The 19,864-nt window shown below is 45.4% G+C and overlaps 1 protein-coding gene across 3 annotated transcripts in view; it reads left to right on the plus strand.

Annotated features, from left to right (window-relative positions):
* The window catches only part of LOC132835302 (guanine nucleotide-binding protein G(I)/G(S)/G(T) subunit beta-2), a 111,693-nt gene extending 101,710 nt beyond the window's left edge, over window positions 1-9,983 (plus strand). For all 3 annotated transcript variants that reach the window (XM_060854734.1, XM_060854736.1, XM_060854735.1), the window contains one exon: window positions 3,427-9,983. In XM_060854734.1, coding sequence (XP_060710717.1) covers window positions 3,427-3,533 — 107 coding nt within the window. In that variant the 3' untranslated portion in view covers window positions 3,534-9,983. The remainder of the gene's footprint in view (window positions 1-3,426) is intronic.
* The last annotated feature ends 9,881 nt before the right edge of the window (window positions 9,984-19,864 follow it).

The raw sequence follows: 19,864 nt of genomic DNA on the forward strand, positions 1-19,864 counted from the left end.
TGGGACAACACCACTATTATAGGACAGGCCAAACCGAGAACTGCCATGCCTCTAGGAATTCCCTGGCTGTTCTCGGTTTGGCCTGTCCTATAATAGTGGTGTTGTCCCATGAGGCATGGCACTCATCCACAAATTCTATCAACAGACACATCGACCTAGACCCTATATACCGGCCACTGCAGCGGACAGCTACTGACAACCGGAAGGGGCAGATTCAAACCAGTATAAATGCCGGAGGAATCAGCACAGAAGCGCTTCACAGGAGGCTGCCAAGCACTGAAGATGTCACCTAGACAGGGGATGCAACGTTGGCAACAAAAACTCCCAGCTCGGTGAACAGAACCGCAACCACTTAAGGGAGGTTACTGCCTTTTTGAAGGGCAGTTAGGATTAGGCAGCAAATGCTGGCCTTGCCTGTTTAGCCCACCCCCCCTAACTTAATAAAATTTAAATGTAGACATTTAGCTAGGTGTATAGACATGTCTAATAGTCTCCGTCATAAAGGAAGGAAAAGAATCAAGTTGCTTCATGTGTAAAATTGATCACGTCCTACAATCTGGTCTGCAGATGTGATATTAGAGACATTAGAGCTTGAGTTGTGATAGACACACCTATTTTTGTCTCATGAGTGAATGCGCCAATCTGCTCCATGACGCCATCTATTAACCTGAGCCTGCAACTACAGAGGGACGTACATCCTACCAGGAGTAGGCCATGTGTCCTTGAGCGATAGTTGTCATGGTAATGTCACTGGATTGATCCAGAGGCCCAGGCTCTGGGGGGAATTGGAGGTTCAAATCCCACCAAAGTGCCTCGGTAGAATTTTGTTCAGTTGATCAAATCTAGAAGTCTCAGTGGTGACCACAAAACTATTATTGATTGTTGTAAAAGGCCCCCCTGCATTGGAGGGAAGGAAATCCACTGTCCTTACCTGGTATGCCTTCAGGTCTATAGCAATATGGCTGACTACTAATCTGAAATGCCTGAGCAAGCCATGCTCAGGTCAAGGGTGATTGGGGCAGGCAGCAAGTGCTGGCCCTGCCCAGTAACAACATCCCAGGAAAGAATAAGGAAAAATAGTCCGGTTGTAACCCTCCCCAAAAAGCTTTGCAAGTTTAGTTCCATCCAGGGTCAGCTCTTGAGATCATCCATCGTCCCTCTTCCCCCTTTCAAAGGCAGCAATTTCCAGGACTTGGAAATCCGGCACTCCCTTTCCAAGAAAGGTCTGGAGCATCGGTTTAAAAATATCAAATCCGAAATAGACACCTTGTTGTTACATGAGGGTGCAGGAATGTTACAGAATCAAGGCGGGTAAATTGAGTTAACAGACTGATGTAAATGAAAATGGAAATTGATGGGATTGTGCTTTCTTTTATTGTGTTTCACTTCTTTTTTAAAAAAAAGACTTATTCCTGTTCATACCCCAACACATGGGCTCTGCTAACTGGGCAAGAATTTATTATTAGTGGGCGGCACGGTGGCTCAGTGGTTAGCACTGCTGCCTCACAGCGCCAGAGACCCGGGTTCAATTCCCGCCTCAGGCGACTGACTGTGTGGAGTTTGCACGTTCTCCCCGTGTCTGCGTGGGTTTTCTCCGGGTGCTCCGGTTTCCTCCCACAGTCCAAAGATGTGCAGGTCAGGTGAATTGGCCAGGATAAATTGCCCGTGGTGTTAGGTAAAGGGGTAAGTGTAGGGGTATGGGTGGGTTGCGCTTCGGCGGGTCGGTGTGGACTTGTTGGGCCGAAGGGCCTGTTTCCACACTGTAAGTAATCTAATCTAATCAAATTAATCTCTAATGCCCCCTTGAGATGGTGATGGCAAGCTGCAATCTTGAATCTCTGCAAATCAAAGTGGGAGTTTCCAGGATTTCATCTTGCAATACTGAAGCAACGATGATCTTTTCATGTCGGGATGGTTTGTGGCTTGGAGGGGTTCTTACAGGCAGCTGTAATCCCATGTATCTGCTCCCCTCCTCCTCCTCCCGCATAGAGGAGGTCACGGGTTTGGAAGGTGCTGTCTAAGGGGCTTTGCATCATACACACTGCAGCCACCGTACAAAAGTACGGAAAAGGGTTGCCAGTCAAGCAGGCTGCTTTGTTTGGATGATGCCGAGTATTGTCTGGATGAGGGCATCTACAACAAGCGGGAAGTATTCCGTCAGCCTCCTGATTTGTGCTTTGTAGACCGGCTTTGAGTCAGGAAGTGAGTTCCTCGCTGCAGAATTCCCAACCTTTTGACGTAAGCGGGATTTGATCTCCTATCCTCAGGATTGCTAGACCAATAGGTGGTTTTGAACCAATCTGGGTTTGTATTGAAATGTTTACATGGGCAGTTTCATTATTAAGCATTGACATAACTCATGACAGGAGGAGCTATGAAACCTGTTATGATATGGCATTTGAATCCTTCTGCTAATTAAACCAAACACACAGGCTCGCCTCGCAACCTGTTAAAGTAGGAGTGTCAGAGAGCTATGCAAATTCCACTATTTAACAAAAATATCAATTTTATTCTTTAACTCTAAAAGTGAACATTAAACAATAACCATTTACATCTCCTTGCTCTCAGATTTATTACCTCCCACTCTATATAACAATATACTAATCCAATAAAGTCCCTATTAAAATTACAGCAACTTAATTTTCAAAACCAGACAGTACTGTCATCTCCAGTGTCGGTCTTCCTGTTTGTGTATCTCCCTGGGTCGTCATTGATCTTCTGCTGAAAAGTTGTTTCATGTGAAAAATGTACTTTTGACAGAGAGTGTGGTAAATAGCAGTGACCATTGCTGCGCTTTCTGGCTAACTGTCCTAAATACCACCTTTTTTTAAATATACGTCAAATATTGGATCGTCTCATCAGTTCGATGTTGTCAAAACACTAAACTTCAAATTCGATTGGGTTTTAGTATCTTGGCTGAAAAATGTTTTGCTGGAAAAGTGCAGCAGGTCAGGCAGCATCCAAGGAGCAGGAGAATCGACATTTCGGGCATAAGCCCTTCAGCTCCTTAGATGCTGCCTGACCAGCTGCGCTTTTCCAGCAACACATTTTTCAGCTCGGATCTCCAGCATTTGCAGTCCTCACTTGCTCCTTTTTAGTATCTTGGGGCATAATTTAAACTGGTTAAATCCAAGCCCTGTGAAAACAAATGAGGTATCTCGGTTCCAGTCAAATGTTACATCTTTCAATTTTCCAGCGCACTCTGTGACTGCTCGTCAGTCACATGACGACAAGTGCTTGCCAGCTTTCACTCTCTTAAAGGGACAGTACATGCCTTCAACTTCATAACAAAGCACACTAAATTTAAACTTCGGGTGTGTTTGCAAAGTGAACTGATCCCATCATGGAGTATTACTTGTTTTATGTGGGGAAGTTGTTTGAAGAACCATTGCTAACCAAGGTCAAATCTTTCCGTCCTCCTTGTAGGAGTCTTGGCCGGTCACGACAACAGGGTCAGCTGCCTGGGAGTGACAGACGATGGAATGGCTGTGGCAACGGGGTCTTGGGACAGTTTCCTCAAAATCTGGAACTAACCGTAACGTGAAGTGGGTGTCACCGATGCAAAAGAGAGAAGAGATTTCTAAAAAAAAAAGCCTGATTATTTAGATTCTGAAAACTGTATGCCCTCCCTCCCTCCCTTCCTGCCCTCCCACCTTCCCTCCTTTCCACCCTTCCCCCTCAAGAAGAATCTACAGGGCATGGGAGGCGAGGAAGATGTGCCTGTGACAAATGGATCTTACCCCCCCATCTGGTCCCTCCCCCCCAAAAAAAATAGAGGCGGGAGAGAGGAAAAAGTACCCCCGTAACAAAAAAAAAGGAATCCCACAGATGTGATCTATTGAGGGTGAAATTTTATTTGTTACAGTAACAAAGCAAAAGGCTTGAAAAGAAAATGGTTTGCACAAGGCTTTTTGTGGAGGTAGAAATCATAAGTGAATGGAAAGACTGCAATCGATTTTTTTTTTTAAAAAAAGAGGAAAAACTTAAATTGACCCAGAATTCTCGTGAGCTGCTGGTGTCAGTCTAAGCTTTTGTCTCCAGAATTTGTGTTGTTTGTGTTCCTGGCTCTAGTTTTGTTCAGGTTTTGCGTGTGAGTGAGCGAGAGTGAGAGTGTGTTCCTTTCAAAAAACCGATTGAGTGACTGATGTCTCCTTTGACCACTTCTACTCTTTGTCCTCTTCTACCCCCCCATCCTCCCAAAAATACCAGTACCCTGCCTCTCAAGTGAGTGAGATGTGTGAAATCTTTACCAAAATAAATGGCCCACGTGCAGCAAAGGACCACAGCTATGGGTCAGTGCTGGGTGAGGATGACGCTCGTGCTGTTGTTGTCTGTATTTTCCTCTCCCCACCCTATCCCTGAGTCTCACTCACCTTCACTTTCAACTTGTGTTCCCACCCCACCTCTGGCTTTTTCTTCTTCCCTTTAATATCAGCCAAATCCTGACTTATGTTTCCGCCTAATAACTCGCTCCCACTGTGCAAGCATCTGAGGTCTGTGCATAGCAACAGCCTCTGAAGCCAGAATTCAGTGCGTTGGGATGTTGATTGTTGTGTGTGGAACCCTTGAAGTCGTGCAGTTTGGAGGCAGCACTAGTCCTGATCGGTCCTTGCCTTGCTATATCTGTGTCATCTCTTCATCACCCACTGAGGTGAAGCCCTTTCTGCCATTATCCATCAGTGCATTGTGGGTAACGAGACATTTCTGACCATTATGGCTCCTTATGAGCCTACCTATGATGACCATATAGTCCAAAGGATTTTCAGGGAGAAACTCTCAGTTCTTTTTCTGGTAATGGGCAGTTGGCGAGGGCTAGGGCAGGGACCTCTGTGATGGTATTGGTCTTGCCTGGCCTGGTACCTGTCTCTTACTTTTGCTACTTCAGTTGTGAGACCGTTGAAAGAGGCCAACACAGTGATGAAGAGGCTGACATTAGCATTACCCTATGCCCTTGGAATCAGATGTGACTCGAGCTGATACAACAGGGTATTTATTTTTCTGGGGGGGAATGGTGCTCTATCTGTTCCCTGTACAAAGTAAACCGGCCATCAAAAAAAAAGGTCCTGCACTGGTGCCAACCCCACACAACCTCTCTTCCCCAAAATAAAAGTCACTGTAGTCACTCCCTCCATTCCATTATATTTTCCGATGTTGGTAAAAAGCTGTTGTCTCTTAAAGAACGTTTTTTGTTGTTTGCAAACGATTGGAAGGGGAGCGATGCTACCTGGACTGTTGGTGATTGTGGGCAGTCGTCGTTTCCTGCTGTTCATGTCCGGACCATCTTTAACTTGCCATAAGGCAAGGGAGGAAACATCTCGGGAGGTATTTAGTTAACGTGCGCAGTGGTTACAATAATCTGCTGTCTCTGTTTTCCCCCCATTTCCCCCCCTCCCAAATAGCTGTGAAGTTGCCATTTGTCTCTGTTGGGGGGGGGGGAGCACAACTGCCACCTGCCCTGTTCCCAAGTCTGTGTGTATGTGCGTGTGTGTGTGGCGCAGCGTTTATAAAGTTGGTATACACTCCACACCTTCCTTCCCGGTGCTTGTGAACTGTGGTGAATTGCAGCAGGACAGTTACTCACCGAAACCAGCTGACATGCTTCTCGTACCCAGAATGTCATGGCCCCAGACCTTTTCAGGTAGATGTGATGCTGAGATAAGAGTCTTTTGAAAGCCTGTAAATCTGTCAAGTATTAAAGGAGTATTGAAGTACAAGAGGGGCTTTTAGTGCAATTTGTTCCACAGTAATTTTGCTTTGGTATCTCACTGGTCAATCAGATGTCTGCTTGAATGCCAGTATTGATTCCCTTGCCTTTCTGACTGCTCCTGGTCACGCACTGAGCAAAGCGTGGTGCTATTCCAGTTAACAGACACTGTGTGTTATTTCTTTGGTGATGAGGCGAGGAGAGTTTGAAGCAGGGATGTAATCCCAGAATAAGAGCCAAGCAGAGGTGTTTCTTTTGCCCTCGGTTGTGAATCTTTGGAATTCTCTATCGCAGAGGGCGGTGTAGCCACTCATTGAGTGTATTCAAGACAGAGATTTAATGCAAGGGATAATGTGGGAAAGTGACTTCAGTGTTGAAGATCTGTCATGATCCATGGACCAAGGGCTGAATGACCATAGCCTATTTCCTATATTCTCGTGCTCTTAAGTAAAAGCTCACCTGTTCTTCTATCAGTCAAGAACATTTAAGCAAACTGAGCCTCCTCAGAACGGAGGCCGGGGAATGACTGAGCAAAGGTCTTTAAAATGCTGGAAAGATTAAGATCGAGTGGATCCAGTCGAATAATTCTGCCCTTTCCACAAGGAAACAAAGACCTTTGGATAAAAGGCAAGAAATTCTATTGAGTATTCAGGAGAAACGCCCCTTTCTAAAGAGTGGTGAGACCGGTGTTTGAGTTGTGAATGCATTTTAAGGGGTGATGTGAGGGATAGAGAGAGATTTGTGCTGATTGTTCAGTTTGGAAGGATGGGAGGAACAAAGTCGAAAACCAGAGGCTGGTTTGGGTCAAACGCCCTGTTTCTCTGCTGTGCAACTGTTCCCCTTCGTCAGCTCCTCAAGTGGTTAATTCGGTAGGCTTCCTGCTTGTACTGATCATCCCGAGAGAGCACAAGGGAAAGCTGGGTGAGTGCACTGTTCTCTGTGATCGCTGGTGACAGATTCTCAACTTGTTGAGTTTCCAGAGGGCCTGCTCATTGTTTGGAAGATCCAACCTGCTTGAGGAACCTTCATTATTATTCCTTCTTCAAACTTCCCTTTTGTAAAAATTAGGAGTTGACAAACTGCGTCATTGAGAGATCTTTCTGTTGCCTGTCAGGAGGATACAAGTCATGTTTGATTTCTTCCCCTTAATCGGGAAATACTGCCAATGTGTTATGTTTGAAGGGGGGGGGTCTTGGTGAAAACTGCACCCAGACGCTGCTGAATCTGCATCTTATCTGTTTTTCCCTATTTAAATTTGACTTTTTGAGAGCCCTTGCTCTCCCATCCTTGCCCAGCCAAAATTTATCTCTCAAACCAACTTCACAAGAAAACAAAATCTGGCCGGTGTCACGTTGCTGTCGAGGGGACCTTGTTGTACTCGAATCCAATGCCACATCTCCGACAATGCATAAGTACTGGACTGGCTATAAAAAGCCCCCCCCTCCCCCCGGTCCATCTGAGAAAGACACTGCCATCTGTTTCCATCAGGTGACCCGTTTTCTCCTGCTCACCTGATGGTCTGCATATCAATTGTGTAAGAGTGCCTTACCGTTCTCTTGAAAGTATAATTTTTTCTTTGAAGGTTCCACCTCTGGTGAGAATCCTATAAAGCACGGTTGCTGTAATTAGCCTACCGAATCTATGAACGTTTCTGCTGTCTTTCCAAGCGAATCCATTTTGTTCGCTATGTTGTCGGGCGAATTTACTCATCGTTCAACAGATCCCCTCCTCGCATTCACGAACTGTGGCCTATCTTGAGAGGTGGGGCCTGTGATTTGCGAGTATTATACTTCATGTGATGTTGCCCTTTGCCAGAACTCATGTTCGTTCTTCCTCGGTCTCTCCTGCCCACCATCACAGCACCCTGCTTTGATTGGGCAAGGAATCTGTCTAAAGAGAGGCCACCCCACCTTGTCGGCCAAAGTTAGTAGACTGCATGCTCGGCCTGTTGCCTACAGACTGCGGTAGGCATTTGGTGGGTTTACTGAATGCCAACCACCTCTCTCTCTTCCTCCCCTTACCCTCCCTTTCATTCTGAGTCCAGCCCATTTGCATGGTTGGTGAGGAAGATGTTGCAATGACTCGATGCTGTGTACTGTAGCTGACAGAGTGATGGTAACATTGGCTGAATTGCTAAATTGTCAAGGATCTAATGCATAAAATGCACAGTTGATATTGTGGTGCATCACTTGTTGAATATTGAGATAAATTAGTTAGTTTAATAAGCCTGGCCTTGACAACAGATTTGGCATAAATGATCCACTCAGATCTGTTTGATAATGAGCGAGAGAGGTCCCAACTCCTGTTCCTCACCTAGAATCTTAAAAGTAATCGAACGGAAGGTTGGGTCAAGGGAATCTTCTGGGTTTAATGTCCCAGTGAAAATTTGATTTCACCTCCCAGTGTGAACACTTTGCTAACTGTTACGTTCACTGGACTAAACACTGGAGACTGAGGGGCAGGGCTTGATAATCTACTGCAGGGTGGAGTGTGTGTGGGACAAGGATAGTTTGAGGGAGCCAGTGATGTTTTAACTCTTTGAGGGGAGCTGAGGATGAGTAACTAGGTCAGCATTTAGTACCCATCTTGAGTTGCTGAAATCCATATGGTGCTAGTACAGTGCTGTTAGGGAATTCCAATATTTTGATCCCGCGATTGTAAAGAAACAGCAAGATATTTCCAAATAAGGATTGTGTGTTGCCCGGAAGGGAACTTGCAGGAGCTAGTGTTTCCATGTATCTGCTCCCATTGAACTTGGAGATAGTAAAGGTCATGGGTTTGTACAATGCTTTCACAAACCTCAATGAGTTGTTGCAATGCATCTTGTAGACAGTGTTGCCCTTGAGTGCCAGTGGTGGAGGGAATGAAGGTTGGAGATGGTGAATGTGGTGCCAACAAGGCTGGAACTGCTTGGTCCTGGGTAATGTCAAGCTTCCTGAGTGTTGGAGGTGCACAGATCCAGGCAAGTGGAGAGTATTCTCTCTCACTCCTGACTTGCGCCATGTAGATGGACAGGATTTTGGGGATTCGACGTTTCGGGCATAAGCCCTCCTTCAGGATCCAGGATTCCTGAAGAAGGGCTTATGCCCGCACCGTCGACTCTCCTGTTCCTTGGATGCTGCCTGACCTGCTGCGCTTTTCCAGCGACACATTTTCAGCTCTGATCTCCAGCATCTGCAGTCCTCACTTTCTCCTCCCAGGATTTTGGGGAATCTTGAGATGAGGTGCTCGATAAAGAATTCCCAATCTTTGACGTGCTCTTGTGGGCACTATCACTAAATGGCTTGTTCATCAGTTCTGGTCAGTGACGGTGGTCAAGGTGGCGTTGGGGGATTAAGGAATGGGATTAGCATTGAATTTTTAATAGCCGTGAAAGAAGGGCAAAATCATAGAACTCCCTCATGTGACAAGCCTGCATTATAATAAAAATTCTCCCTTTAATATAGGTGTTTGTTGAAGACCTGAATATAGTTTACAGTTCCCATACATTTCTGTCTTTCCAACCTCCTTCCACTTCGAGTAGGGAAAGCCCAGCACTTCCTCAGAATTTTAAAAGCATTTTTTTTTTAAAAGATAACTCCTGCAGCACTCGTCAGCATAACCCAAGCTCATTACTGAGACAAGTCGCTTGTGTTAAAAAGGAAAAGAGGGAAGTGTTTTTCTTTTTTAAAAAAAAAGCCCGCTATTGTATGTTGCTGACTTTAACTTTGTATATATTATATATAGAAAAGAAATAACGTGCGCAGTGTAACCACTGGGCTGCAGAAACAAATGTTAGTGTTGTGTTGAAGGATAACAAAACCTTTTTAAAAAAAAAAGAAAAAAAAAGTGTTTTTAGAGACTGTATTTATCTGTAGCTAATCTTGTTGGTGGGTTTGCATTGTGTGACTTCTTGGAGAAAACGTCAATGAATGATTAAGTATGTGTTCTGATTTTCGATATTTTTGAGGAGGGAGGGGGTGAGAATGTAAACTCCGTCCAAATGGGCCAGTTTTTTTTTAAATACAATTTTTTTTTTAAAACCCCAAGCACTCCACCTTTATCGATTTTTGTTTTTTTCCTTGCATTGAATGGGGTTGCTCTCTCGACCACCCCGTTCCTTTACGGAGGCTGGTGATGGTGCAGTATAAATATATATAAAATTATATATACTTTTTTGGGTTAATTTTGTTCTGGCACCATTTCAGTAAAGGCAAAGTGAAGACAAAAAAAAAATGTTTGAATTTTTCACTTTTTCTCTGCTCTTTGATTTGAATAAAGCAATGTTCTGTGTTCTGTATTCTTCTTGACTGGTTTCAATCTCTATCAGTCATTTTTCTTGTTTGAGGTCATCCTTTCTCCCCCTCTGTCTTTTGTGTGCACTGCTTCCCACTCTCGGGTGATCATGAGTTAATCTCACCGTGGGCGGCACAGTGGTTAGCACGGCTGCCCCTCAGCACCTGAGACCCGAGTTCAATTCCCGCCTCAGGCGACTGACTGTGTGGAGTTTGCACGTTCTCCCAGTGTCTGCGTGGGTGTGCTCCGGTTTCCTCCCACAGTCACAAAAATGTGCGGGTCAGGGTGAATTGGCCATGCTAAATTGCCCGTAGTGTTAGGTAAGGGGTAAATGTAGGGGTATGGGCGGGTTGCGCTTTGGCGGGTCGGTGTGGACTTGTTGGGCCGAAGGGCCTGTTTCCACACTGTAAGTAATCTAATCTAATCTACAAATCTGAGCCGCTTGCGAGTATGATGATTGAGAGTAAATCGCCATTCCTGTGGGTCTGGAATCATTATCAAATGTAGTTAATAAACAATTTATGTTGCTCAACAGACAATGCCTTAGCCTAGTAGTAAAATCAAGGGGCTGATAATCCACAGGCCCAGGTTAATGCTCTGGGGACATATTGGCAGCTAAAATTTACATTCACAGCATCCACAGGCTTCTATCGCTTCTCTTTTGAGGAGAGATAGAAAGGGGACCTCGAGGAAGTCTTTCAAACCAATGAAAGGCTTTGCCGCCCAGACAGCTGAAAATGTGGACCTCACTCCCACAAAAAGGGACTGAAGGAAATAGAGATACATTTAAGGGAAATGAGAACTGCCTTGAGGGAGAAGGGGCTGGAAGGTTACGAAGAAAAGCTTTTAAACCTAAACAAATATGGTGGAGGCTCAAGTAGAGCATCATCGCCAGCACAGATCAATTGGACTGCATGGGTTATTTAACCCTGACCAAATGTTTCACAACCTCCCAACAGTTGCGCGTGTTCCTTGGATGCTGCCTGACCTGCTGCGCTTTTCCAGCACCACATTTTCAGCGCGTGGAACTCAGTCAAGGTTTGAGGTCCATCCTGAGGCACTTGGGCTCAGAATCCAAAATAGCAAGTCCCTGCACACAGCACTTAAGGGGGTGCTGCACTGTCTTGTGTTTCGGATGAGACATTAAACCAAGGACTCTGGTGCTTAATTTGGCGGGTTTTACTGGAAAAAAAGCCTTGTCCTTGGGCCCAAAAAATTAATTTAGTCATTTGTGGAAGTTTGTGTAAATTGGAATACACCCTCACCCATAAAATAGTGACAATACTTAAAATAGTACAGCTGTGCAATGTGTAGTGATGTCCTCGGGTGTTTCTGTTATTATTCACTAATAGGACATGGGCACTGCTGGCTGGGGAAGCATTTATTGTCCACCTCTAGTTGTTCTTGGTGGTGGTGAGCTGCTGCTTAGACAGGACCCACGATGCTGTTCGGGAGGGAATTCCAGGATTTCGACCCATCAACAGCAGGAGGAACAACCTATTTCCAACTCGGGATAGTGAGTGACTTGGAGAGGAACCTGCAGGTGATGGTGTTCCCGTGTACCTTTGCTGTTGTCCTTATAGATGGTTGAGTTACGAGTTTGGAAAGTGCTATTTCAGGACCGTCGGTGAATTTCTGCAGTGTATCTTGCAAAATGGTGCACACTGATGTGACTCAGTGGTGGAGGCACTGTGGTTGTGACGCCAAAGCTGCCTTGTCCTGGGTGGTGTCAAACTTAGGATGTTAGAGCTGCGCTCATCCAGGCAACTGGGGAGTATCCTGACTTGTGCCTTGTAGGTGGACAGGTTTTAGGAATTCAGGAGGTGAATTAGTCATTGCAATATTGCAATAGCCTCTGCTCTGATAGCCACTATTTTTATATGGCAGGTCCAGTTCAATTTCTGATCAATAATAACTCCTGGGGTGATGATAGTCAGGGATTCAGTGATGGACCAGGCCAGACCCCCTCCAAATATTTGAAGAGGACAGCCTACATTTTATAATTTTTTTAAAAAGGTGGATGTGAAGTGGGTGTACCAGCTGTGACGCAACTGGTCAAACCACTTGGCTTTAAGCGAAACAATTTATTTAAACACTACAATTAAAACAAAAGAAAGCAGAATTTAGAGTAACTTCACTATTGGAAAACATAACCAAATATTCAATACAATGACATAATTAATTGTTCCAAAGTAGTAATATTCCATAAACACCCTTTGGCAAATTCATACACTGATTTCTGACAAGCAAGATTGCAACCCAGGGAAGAACAAGTCACTTAGGAATCCTTTACTGAGAATAACAGCCCTTCTGGTACCCTCCCCTCTTGTGACTGCTCCAACTTTAAAAAAAAACTAGACAAATCTGAGCTGGGACAACTGCCCACTCCCCTTCCATGGTTAAACTGTTTTCGCTTTCTAGCTCCCTAGACTCTTAGGTACCTCTGCCTTTACGATCTCTTTAAAAAGGTTTTTTTTCCCCTTAAAAAAAGTGACAGCATTGTCACACAGTGACACTAAATATCCCATGAAATAACAGTGGAAAAAGTTACCATTGTGTATTCACAGAAGTCATATGTAGACATATCTCTAAACTGGCAATGATTTATGTTGGAGTAAATTTGCTTGGAATTGCAGAACTAATGGGATAGCCTTGTTCCATTTTGTCTGTAACCCTATAGATTTTTCATTCTGAAGCCCTTATTCAACTCTCTTTTCAAATGTCCCCTCCAACCAGTCTACAGGTAATACATTTGCAACTCCTGAAGGGAGACACATTCTCTTCCTTTCTTTTTTTAGAAATTTTGTCTGACAAATTATTTACCATTATTGTATAAAATGGGGAACTGAATACTGAGCCATAGAAGGTTTTTGGGATGAAGGATGTTGCTGAACTTGGACCCGAGGCTGCCAGTACTGGACATGAGGCAGTTTGAGTGTTAAGTTATTGGAGCAGTGACATAGGATGGAAAAGGCCATAGTGGCAATTGTACATAGAGTCATAGAGATGTACAGCACGGAAACAGACGGTTCGGTCCAACCCGTCCATGCTGACCAGATATCCCAACCCAATCTAGTCCCACCTGCTAGCACCCGGCCCATATCCCTCCAAACCCTTCCTATTCATATACCCATCCAGATGCCTCTTAAATGTTGCAATTGTACCACTTCCTCTGGCAGCTCATTCCATACACGTACCACCCTCTGTGTGAAAATGTTGCCCCTTAGGTCTCTTTTATATCTTTCCTCTCTCACCCTAAACCTATGCCCTCTAGTTCTGCACTCCCTGACCCCAGGGAAAAGACTTTGTCTATTTACCCTATCCATTCCCTTCATAATTTTGTAAACCTCTATAAGGTCACCCCTCAGCCTCTGACGCTCCAGGGAAAACAGCCCCAGCCTTTTCAGCCTCTCCCTGTAGCTCAAACCCTCCAACCCTGGCAACATCCTTGTAAATCTTTTCTGAACCCTTTCAAGTTTCACAACATCTTTCCGATAGGAAGGAGACCGGAATCGCACACAATATTCCAACAGTGGCCTAACCAATGTCCTGTACAGCTGCAACATGACCTCCCAACTCCTGTACTCAATACTCTGACCAATAAAGGAAAGCATACCAAACGCTGCCTTCACTATCCTATCTATCTGCAACTCTACTTTCAAGGAGCTATGAGCCTGCACTCCAAGGTCTCTTTGTTCAGCAACACTCCCTAGGACCTGACCATTAAGTGTATAAGTCCTGCTAAGATTTGCTTTCCCAAAATGCAGCGCCTCACGTTTATCTGAATTAAACTCCATCTGCCACTTCTCAGCCCATTGGCCCATCTGGTCCAGATCCTGCTGTAATCTGAGGTAACCTCCTTTGCTGGCCACTACTCCTGGGCTAGGACTTCAAGATGGAGCAATGGATGGACAGGAATCTGTGAAGGTTAGAGTAAACAGGATCTGATGGAAGGATATAGGAAGCACCAGACTTTTAAGTGATACTATTTCAAAATTCTTTAATGGGATATCAGCATTGATGCTAAAAATGTGTTGCTGGAAAAATGCAGCAGGTCGGGCAGCATCCAAGGAACAGGAGATTCGACGTTTCGGGCCAGAGCCCTTCATCAGGAATGAGGAAAGTGTGTCCAGCAGGCTAAGATAAAAGGTAGGGAGGAGGGACTTGGGGGAGGGGCGATGGAGATGTGATAGGTGGAAGGAGGTCAAGGTGAGGGGCGATAGGCCGGAGTGGGGTGGGGGCGGCGAGGTCAGGAAGAAGATTGCAGGTCAAGAAGGCGGTGCTGAGTTCGAGGGACTTGACTGAGACAAGGTGGGGGGAGGGGAAATGAGGAAACTGGAGAAATCTGAGTTCATCCCTTGTGGTTGGAGGGTTCCCAGGCGGAAGATGAGGCGCTCTTCCTCCAACCGTTGTGTTGTTATGGTCTGGCGATGGAGGAGTCCAAGGACCTGCATGCCCTTGGTGGAGTGGGAGGGGGAGTTGAAGTGTTGAGCCACGGGGTGGTTGGTCCCAGAGGTGTTCTCTGAAACGTTCCGCGAGTAGGCGGCCTGTCTCCCCTCCTCTCTGCATTGATGGCAATGCCAGCATTTGTTGCCCTGTCCATAATTGCTCTTGAACCAAGCAATTGGTTTGGCCACTGCAGAGAGCAGTTGACTGACTCTGCTGAAAGTCTAGGGTCATGTGGAGGTCAGAATGATTTGAGGACAGCAGGTATTGGAATGTGAATGGACCAGTTGGGTTTTTACAATGATTGGAATTTTTAAGTCACAATAACTGAGACCAGCTTTCAATTCCACATGTATCAATTGAATTTGCTGCTGTAGTAGGATTTGAATTCATGTCTTCGGGAGCATTAGCCTGAAGCTCTGGATTATTAGTCCAGGAATGTCACCATAACATTGTCTCTGTCTTTGTTCATGACCAGGGAGAGAGAATTGGGACATTGAAGGCTGTAGTTAACATTGTGGATAAGGAAGACCGTAGCAACTAAACTGAGGGAAGGGCAATATCTCCGAGAGGGGGGGGGGGATAAGTAATCTTTAGTGAAAGCTGGTAAAGCATGGAGCTGAAAAAGGGCACAGCAGCTCGGACAGCATTTGAGGAGCAAGACAGTCTATGCTTCGGGCAGGATACTTTCCACTGAGCTACCGCCACCACTGCCCACCAATCGCCTACCTGTCCCCCTAGCCCCATCCCCCCCCCCCCCCCCATTTATCTCTCAACCCCCTTTGCCCTCCCTAACCCTAAATTAGGGTCATCATGAGTAGCTGAAGATCCAACAAGGGCGAGAGCAGCAGGACTGAGGCCGAAGGTGTCAGCACTCTCCACGAGAGGGCAGATTATGCACATTCCAAGTTGGTTCTTTTTCGGCTATTTAGCTGCAATGCTGCTGGATGCACTGTCCCTGCTTGGATCATATAACAGCTCAGTACAAGAGGCCATTCAGCTCAGAGTGCCGTGCTAGCCCTTTGTCACAGTAATCCAGTTAGCCCCACTCCCTGCTCGTTTTCTTTCCTTAAGTATTTATTTTTTTGAAAGCTACAATTGAATTTGTTCTTCAATCCCACCCCAACCCCAACCATGACCCACCCACCTCAGTTAATAAGATCCTGAATTTCAAATCCCAATCACACCTTTTTATTCTTTTCACTTTTTTAGGAGTTAATGTGAATACAATAGGAGGGAACTGCAAAACAGAGAAACAAAACAGGCACAAAGGATAAAAAAAATAGACTTTTTAAAATGTATTAACTTTGGTGTTTTTAAAAAGTCTATTTTTTTTAACCCTTTGTGCCTGTTTTGTTCCTTTGTTTTGCAGTTCCCTCCTCTTGCAAGTGATTTAACTTCAAAACATTTTACCAATCTGGTGTCTGGTTCTCTTTGCTAATCCCCTCACATGTTTCTGCCCTGATTACCATCCATTTAGCGGCTGGCCATAGTTTCACCTTGTTTAACCTTTTCTCTAAACCTTTCATCGTTTTAAAGAATTCCCATCAGATTTCTTCTGCTTTCCTGCCGAAAGGAGAACAGCTTTTATAAGCGTATAGCATGGAAACAGAGCCCCCATTCCTGAGGAAGGGCTTTTGCCTGAAACGTCGATTTTGCTGCCCGTTGGATGCTGCCTGAACTGCTGTGCTCTTCCAGCACCACTGATCCAGGATCTGGTTTCCAGCATCTGCAGTCGTTGTTTTTACCTTCAGTCCAACTAGCCCATGTTCCCAAATTAAACTACACCCACCTACCTATGTTTGGCCCATATCCCTTTAAATCTTTCCTATTGGTTTAGTCCCTGTCCTCCCCTTCACTGTTTTGATCGCACAGCATTGCCCTTCGATGTGAAGGGCGCTGATTATCACTGGCCACTTCTATCTTCCTGGTGGTGGAAATTAAATAAAGATTTGTGCACTTTGTGTCTCTCACTGTGTCTCACACCTGCCCACACACACACCATGGGTGCTGGGGAAAAATAAGCACTACTGCAGTTAGGCGGTTGTGTGGGGGCTAATATATATAAAAAAAACATTGCATTGCCAAAAAAAGGAAAAAAAACAGGTGATTTTTGATAAATAAAAAAAATAAATCTTTCCTGCTCATGTAGCTATCCAAATATCTTTTAAACCTTGTATCTGTCTCCACCACTCCCTCTACTAGTTCATTCCACACACGAACCTATCTCTGTATTCTTAAAAACAAAAGTTGCCCCTCGTGTCCTTTCTGAATCTTTTTCCTCTCACCTTTAAAAGTATACCCCCACCTTATGGAAAAGCCCATGGCTATTCGTCTTATCGATGCCCCTCATGATTTTGTAAACTTCAGTGAAGTCACCCCTCAACCACCCCCATGCTCCAGTGAAAAGAGCCCCAGCCTCTCTGTACAAGTCAAATCGTCTAGTCCTGGCAACATCCAGGTAAGTTTTTGCTGACCGTAGACAATAGGTGCAGGAGTAGGCCATTCAGCCCTTCGAGCCAGCACCACCATTCATTATGACCATGGCTGATCATCCTCAACCAGTATCTTGTTCCAGCCATAACCCTTGATTCCACTATCCTTGAGAGCTCTATCCAACTCTTTCTTAAATGAATCCAGAGACTGGGCCTCCACTGCCCTCTGGGGCAGAGCATTCCACACAGCCACCACTCTCTGGGTGAAGAAGTTTCTCCTCATCTCTGTCCCAAATGGTCTACCCCGTATTTTTAAGCTGTGTCCTCTGGTTCGGCACTCACCCATCAGCGGAAACGTGTTTCCTGCCTCCAGAGTGTCCAATCCTTTAATAATCTTATATGTCCCAATCAGATCCCCTCTCAGTCTTCTGAACCCAAGGGTATACAAGCCCAGTCGCTCAGATCTTTCCTTTGAGCGCGAGGGAGAAGCTGAACAGGCTGGGACTGTTTTCCCTTGAACGTCGGAGGCTGAGGGGTGACCTTATAGAGGTTTACAAAATTATGAGGGGCATGGACAGGGTAAATAGGCAAAGTCTTTTGCCTGGGGTGGGGGAGTCCAGAACTAGAGGGTATAGGTTTAGGGGGAGAGGGGAAAGATAAAAGAGAGACCTATGGGGCAACTGTTTCATGTAGAGGGTGGTACGTGTATGGAATGAGCTGCCAGAGGAAGTGGTGGAGGCTGGTACAATTACAACATTTAAGAGGCATCTGGATAGGTATAGGAATAGGAAGGGTTTGGAGGGATATGGGCTGGGTGCTGGCAGGTGGGACTAGATTGGGTTAGGATATCTGGTTGGCGTGGACAGTTGGACCCAAGGGTCTGTTTCCGTGCTGTACATCTCTATAACTATATGATAGTCCTACCATTCTGGGAATTGACCTTGTGAACCTACGCTGCAATCCCTCAATAGCTAGAATGTCTTTCCTCAAACTTAGAGACCAAAACTACACACAATACTCTAGGTACGGTCTCACCAGGACCCTGTACAGCTGCAGAAGTACCTCTTTGCTCCTATACTCAATTCCTCTTGTTATGAAGGCTAGCATGCTATTAGCTTTCTTCACTGCCTGCTGTACCTGCATGCTTGCTTTCATTGACTGATGTACAAGAACACCTAGATCTCGTTGTACTGCCCCTTTACCTAACTTGACTCCATTTAGATAGTAATCTGCCTTCCTGTTCTTGCCACCAAAGTGGATACCCACCCATTTATCCACATTAAACTGCATCTGCCATGTATTCGTCCACTTACCTAGCCTGTCCAAGTCACCCTGTAGTCTCATAGCCTCCTCCTCACATTTCACCCTGCCATCCAGCTTTGTGTCATCAGCAAATTTGCTAATGTTACCGTTAATGCCTTCATCTGTATCATTAATGCGTATTGTAAACCGCTGCAGTCCCAGCACTGATCCCTGCGGTACCCCACTGGTCACTGCCTGCCATTCCGAAATGGAGCCGTTTATCACTACTCTTTGTTTCCTATCAGCCAACCAACTTTCAATCCAATCTAGTATTTTGCCCCCAATACCATGTGCCCTAATTTTGCTCACTAACCTCCTGTGTGGGACTTTATCAAAGGCTTTCTGAAAGTCCAGGTACACTACATCCACTGGCTCTCCCTCTTCATAGTTACATCCTCAAAAAATTCCAGAAGATTAGCCAAGCATGATTTCCCCTTCATAAATCCATGCTGACTCTGTCCTATCCTGTTACTACTATCCAGATGTGTCGTAATTTCATCCTTTATAATAGACTCCAGCATCTTTCCCACCACTGAGGTCAGGCTAAACGGTCTATAATTCCCTGTTTTCTCTCTCCCTCCTTTCTTGAAAAGTGGGACAACATTAGCCACCCTCCAATCCTCAGGAACTGATCCTGAATTTATAGAACATTGAAAAATGCGTCCACGATTTCTCAAGCCACCTCCTTCAGTACCCTGGGATGCAGACCATCAGGTCCTGGGGACTTATCAGCCTTCAGACCTAACAGTCTCTCCAACACCACTTCCTGCCTAATATCAATTCATTCACTACCCTAGATCCTGGGAGATTGCTGAATCCTCTCCCGTTTAGTAATATCCTTCCTATAACAGTGACCAGAATTGCACCAGGATTCCAGAAGAGGCCTGACCAACATCCCAACTTCCATACTCTAAATCTTTTTCGGCCACTTTTGGAATACCGTGGGCAATTCTGGCCTTCCTCTCAGAAGGATGTTGTGAAACTTGAAAGGGTTCAGAAAAGATTGACAAGGATGTTTGAGGATTTGAGCTAGAGGGAGTGCCTGAATAGATTGATTAGAATCCCTACAATATGGAAACAGGCCCTTCGGCCCAACAAGTCCACACTGACCCTCCGAAGAGTAACCCACCCCCCTACATTTACCCCTGACTAATGCACCTGACATCATTTAGCGTGGCCAATTCACCTGACCTGCACATCTTTGGACTCTGGGAGGAAACCGGAGCACCCGGAGGAAATCCGCTGAGACGTAGGGAGAATGTGCAAACTCCACACGGACAGTCAGGAATTGAACCTGGGTCCCTGGTGCTGTGAGGCAGCGGTGCTAACCACTGAGCCAGCCTGCCCTCAAGGGCTGGGTTGGCACTGTTTTCACTGGAGGCTGAGGGGTGACCTTATAGAGGTTTATACAATCGTGAGGGGCATGGATAGGGTAAATAGACAACATCTTTTCGTTGGGGTAGGGGAGTCTAGAACTGGAGGGCATAGGTTGAGGGAGGGTGGGGGGGGAATGATTTTATTGTTCATTCAACGTCACTCAAACAGATTGTCTGGCTTTTATGAAGTTGTGTGTGGGGTCCTGTTGTGTACAAATTAGCTGTGCAGTCCCAACATTAGGAAAGCAAACTGCGCTGTGAAGTGCTTTAGAAGTTCCTGCAACCTAACAATGTTGGCTTTTCTGTTTAAACTGATGTGATGGTCC

Source organism: Hemiscyllium ocellatum, chromosome 44, assembly GCF_020745735.1.
Source record: "Hemiscyllium ocellatum isolate sHemOce1 chromosome 44, sHemOce1.pat.X.cur, whole genome shotgun sequence".
Lineage (NCBI taxonomy): Eukaryota > Metazoa > Chordata > Chondrichthyes > Orectolobiformes > Hemiscylliidae > Hemiscyllium > Hemiscyllium ocellatum.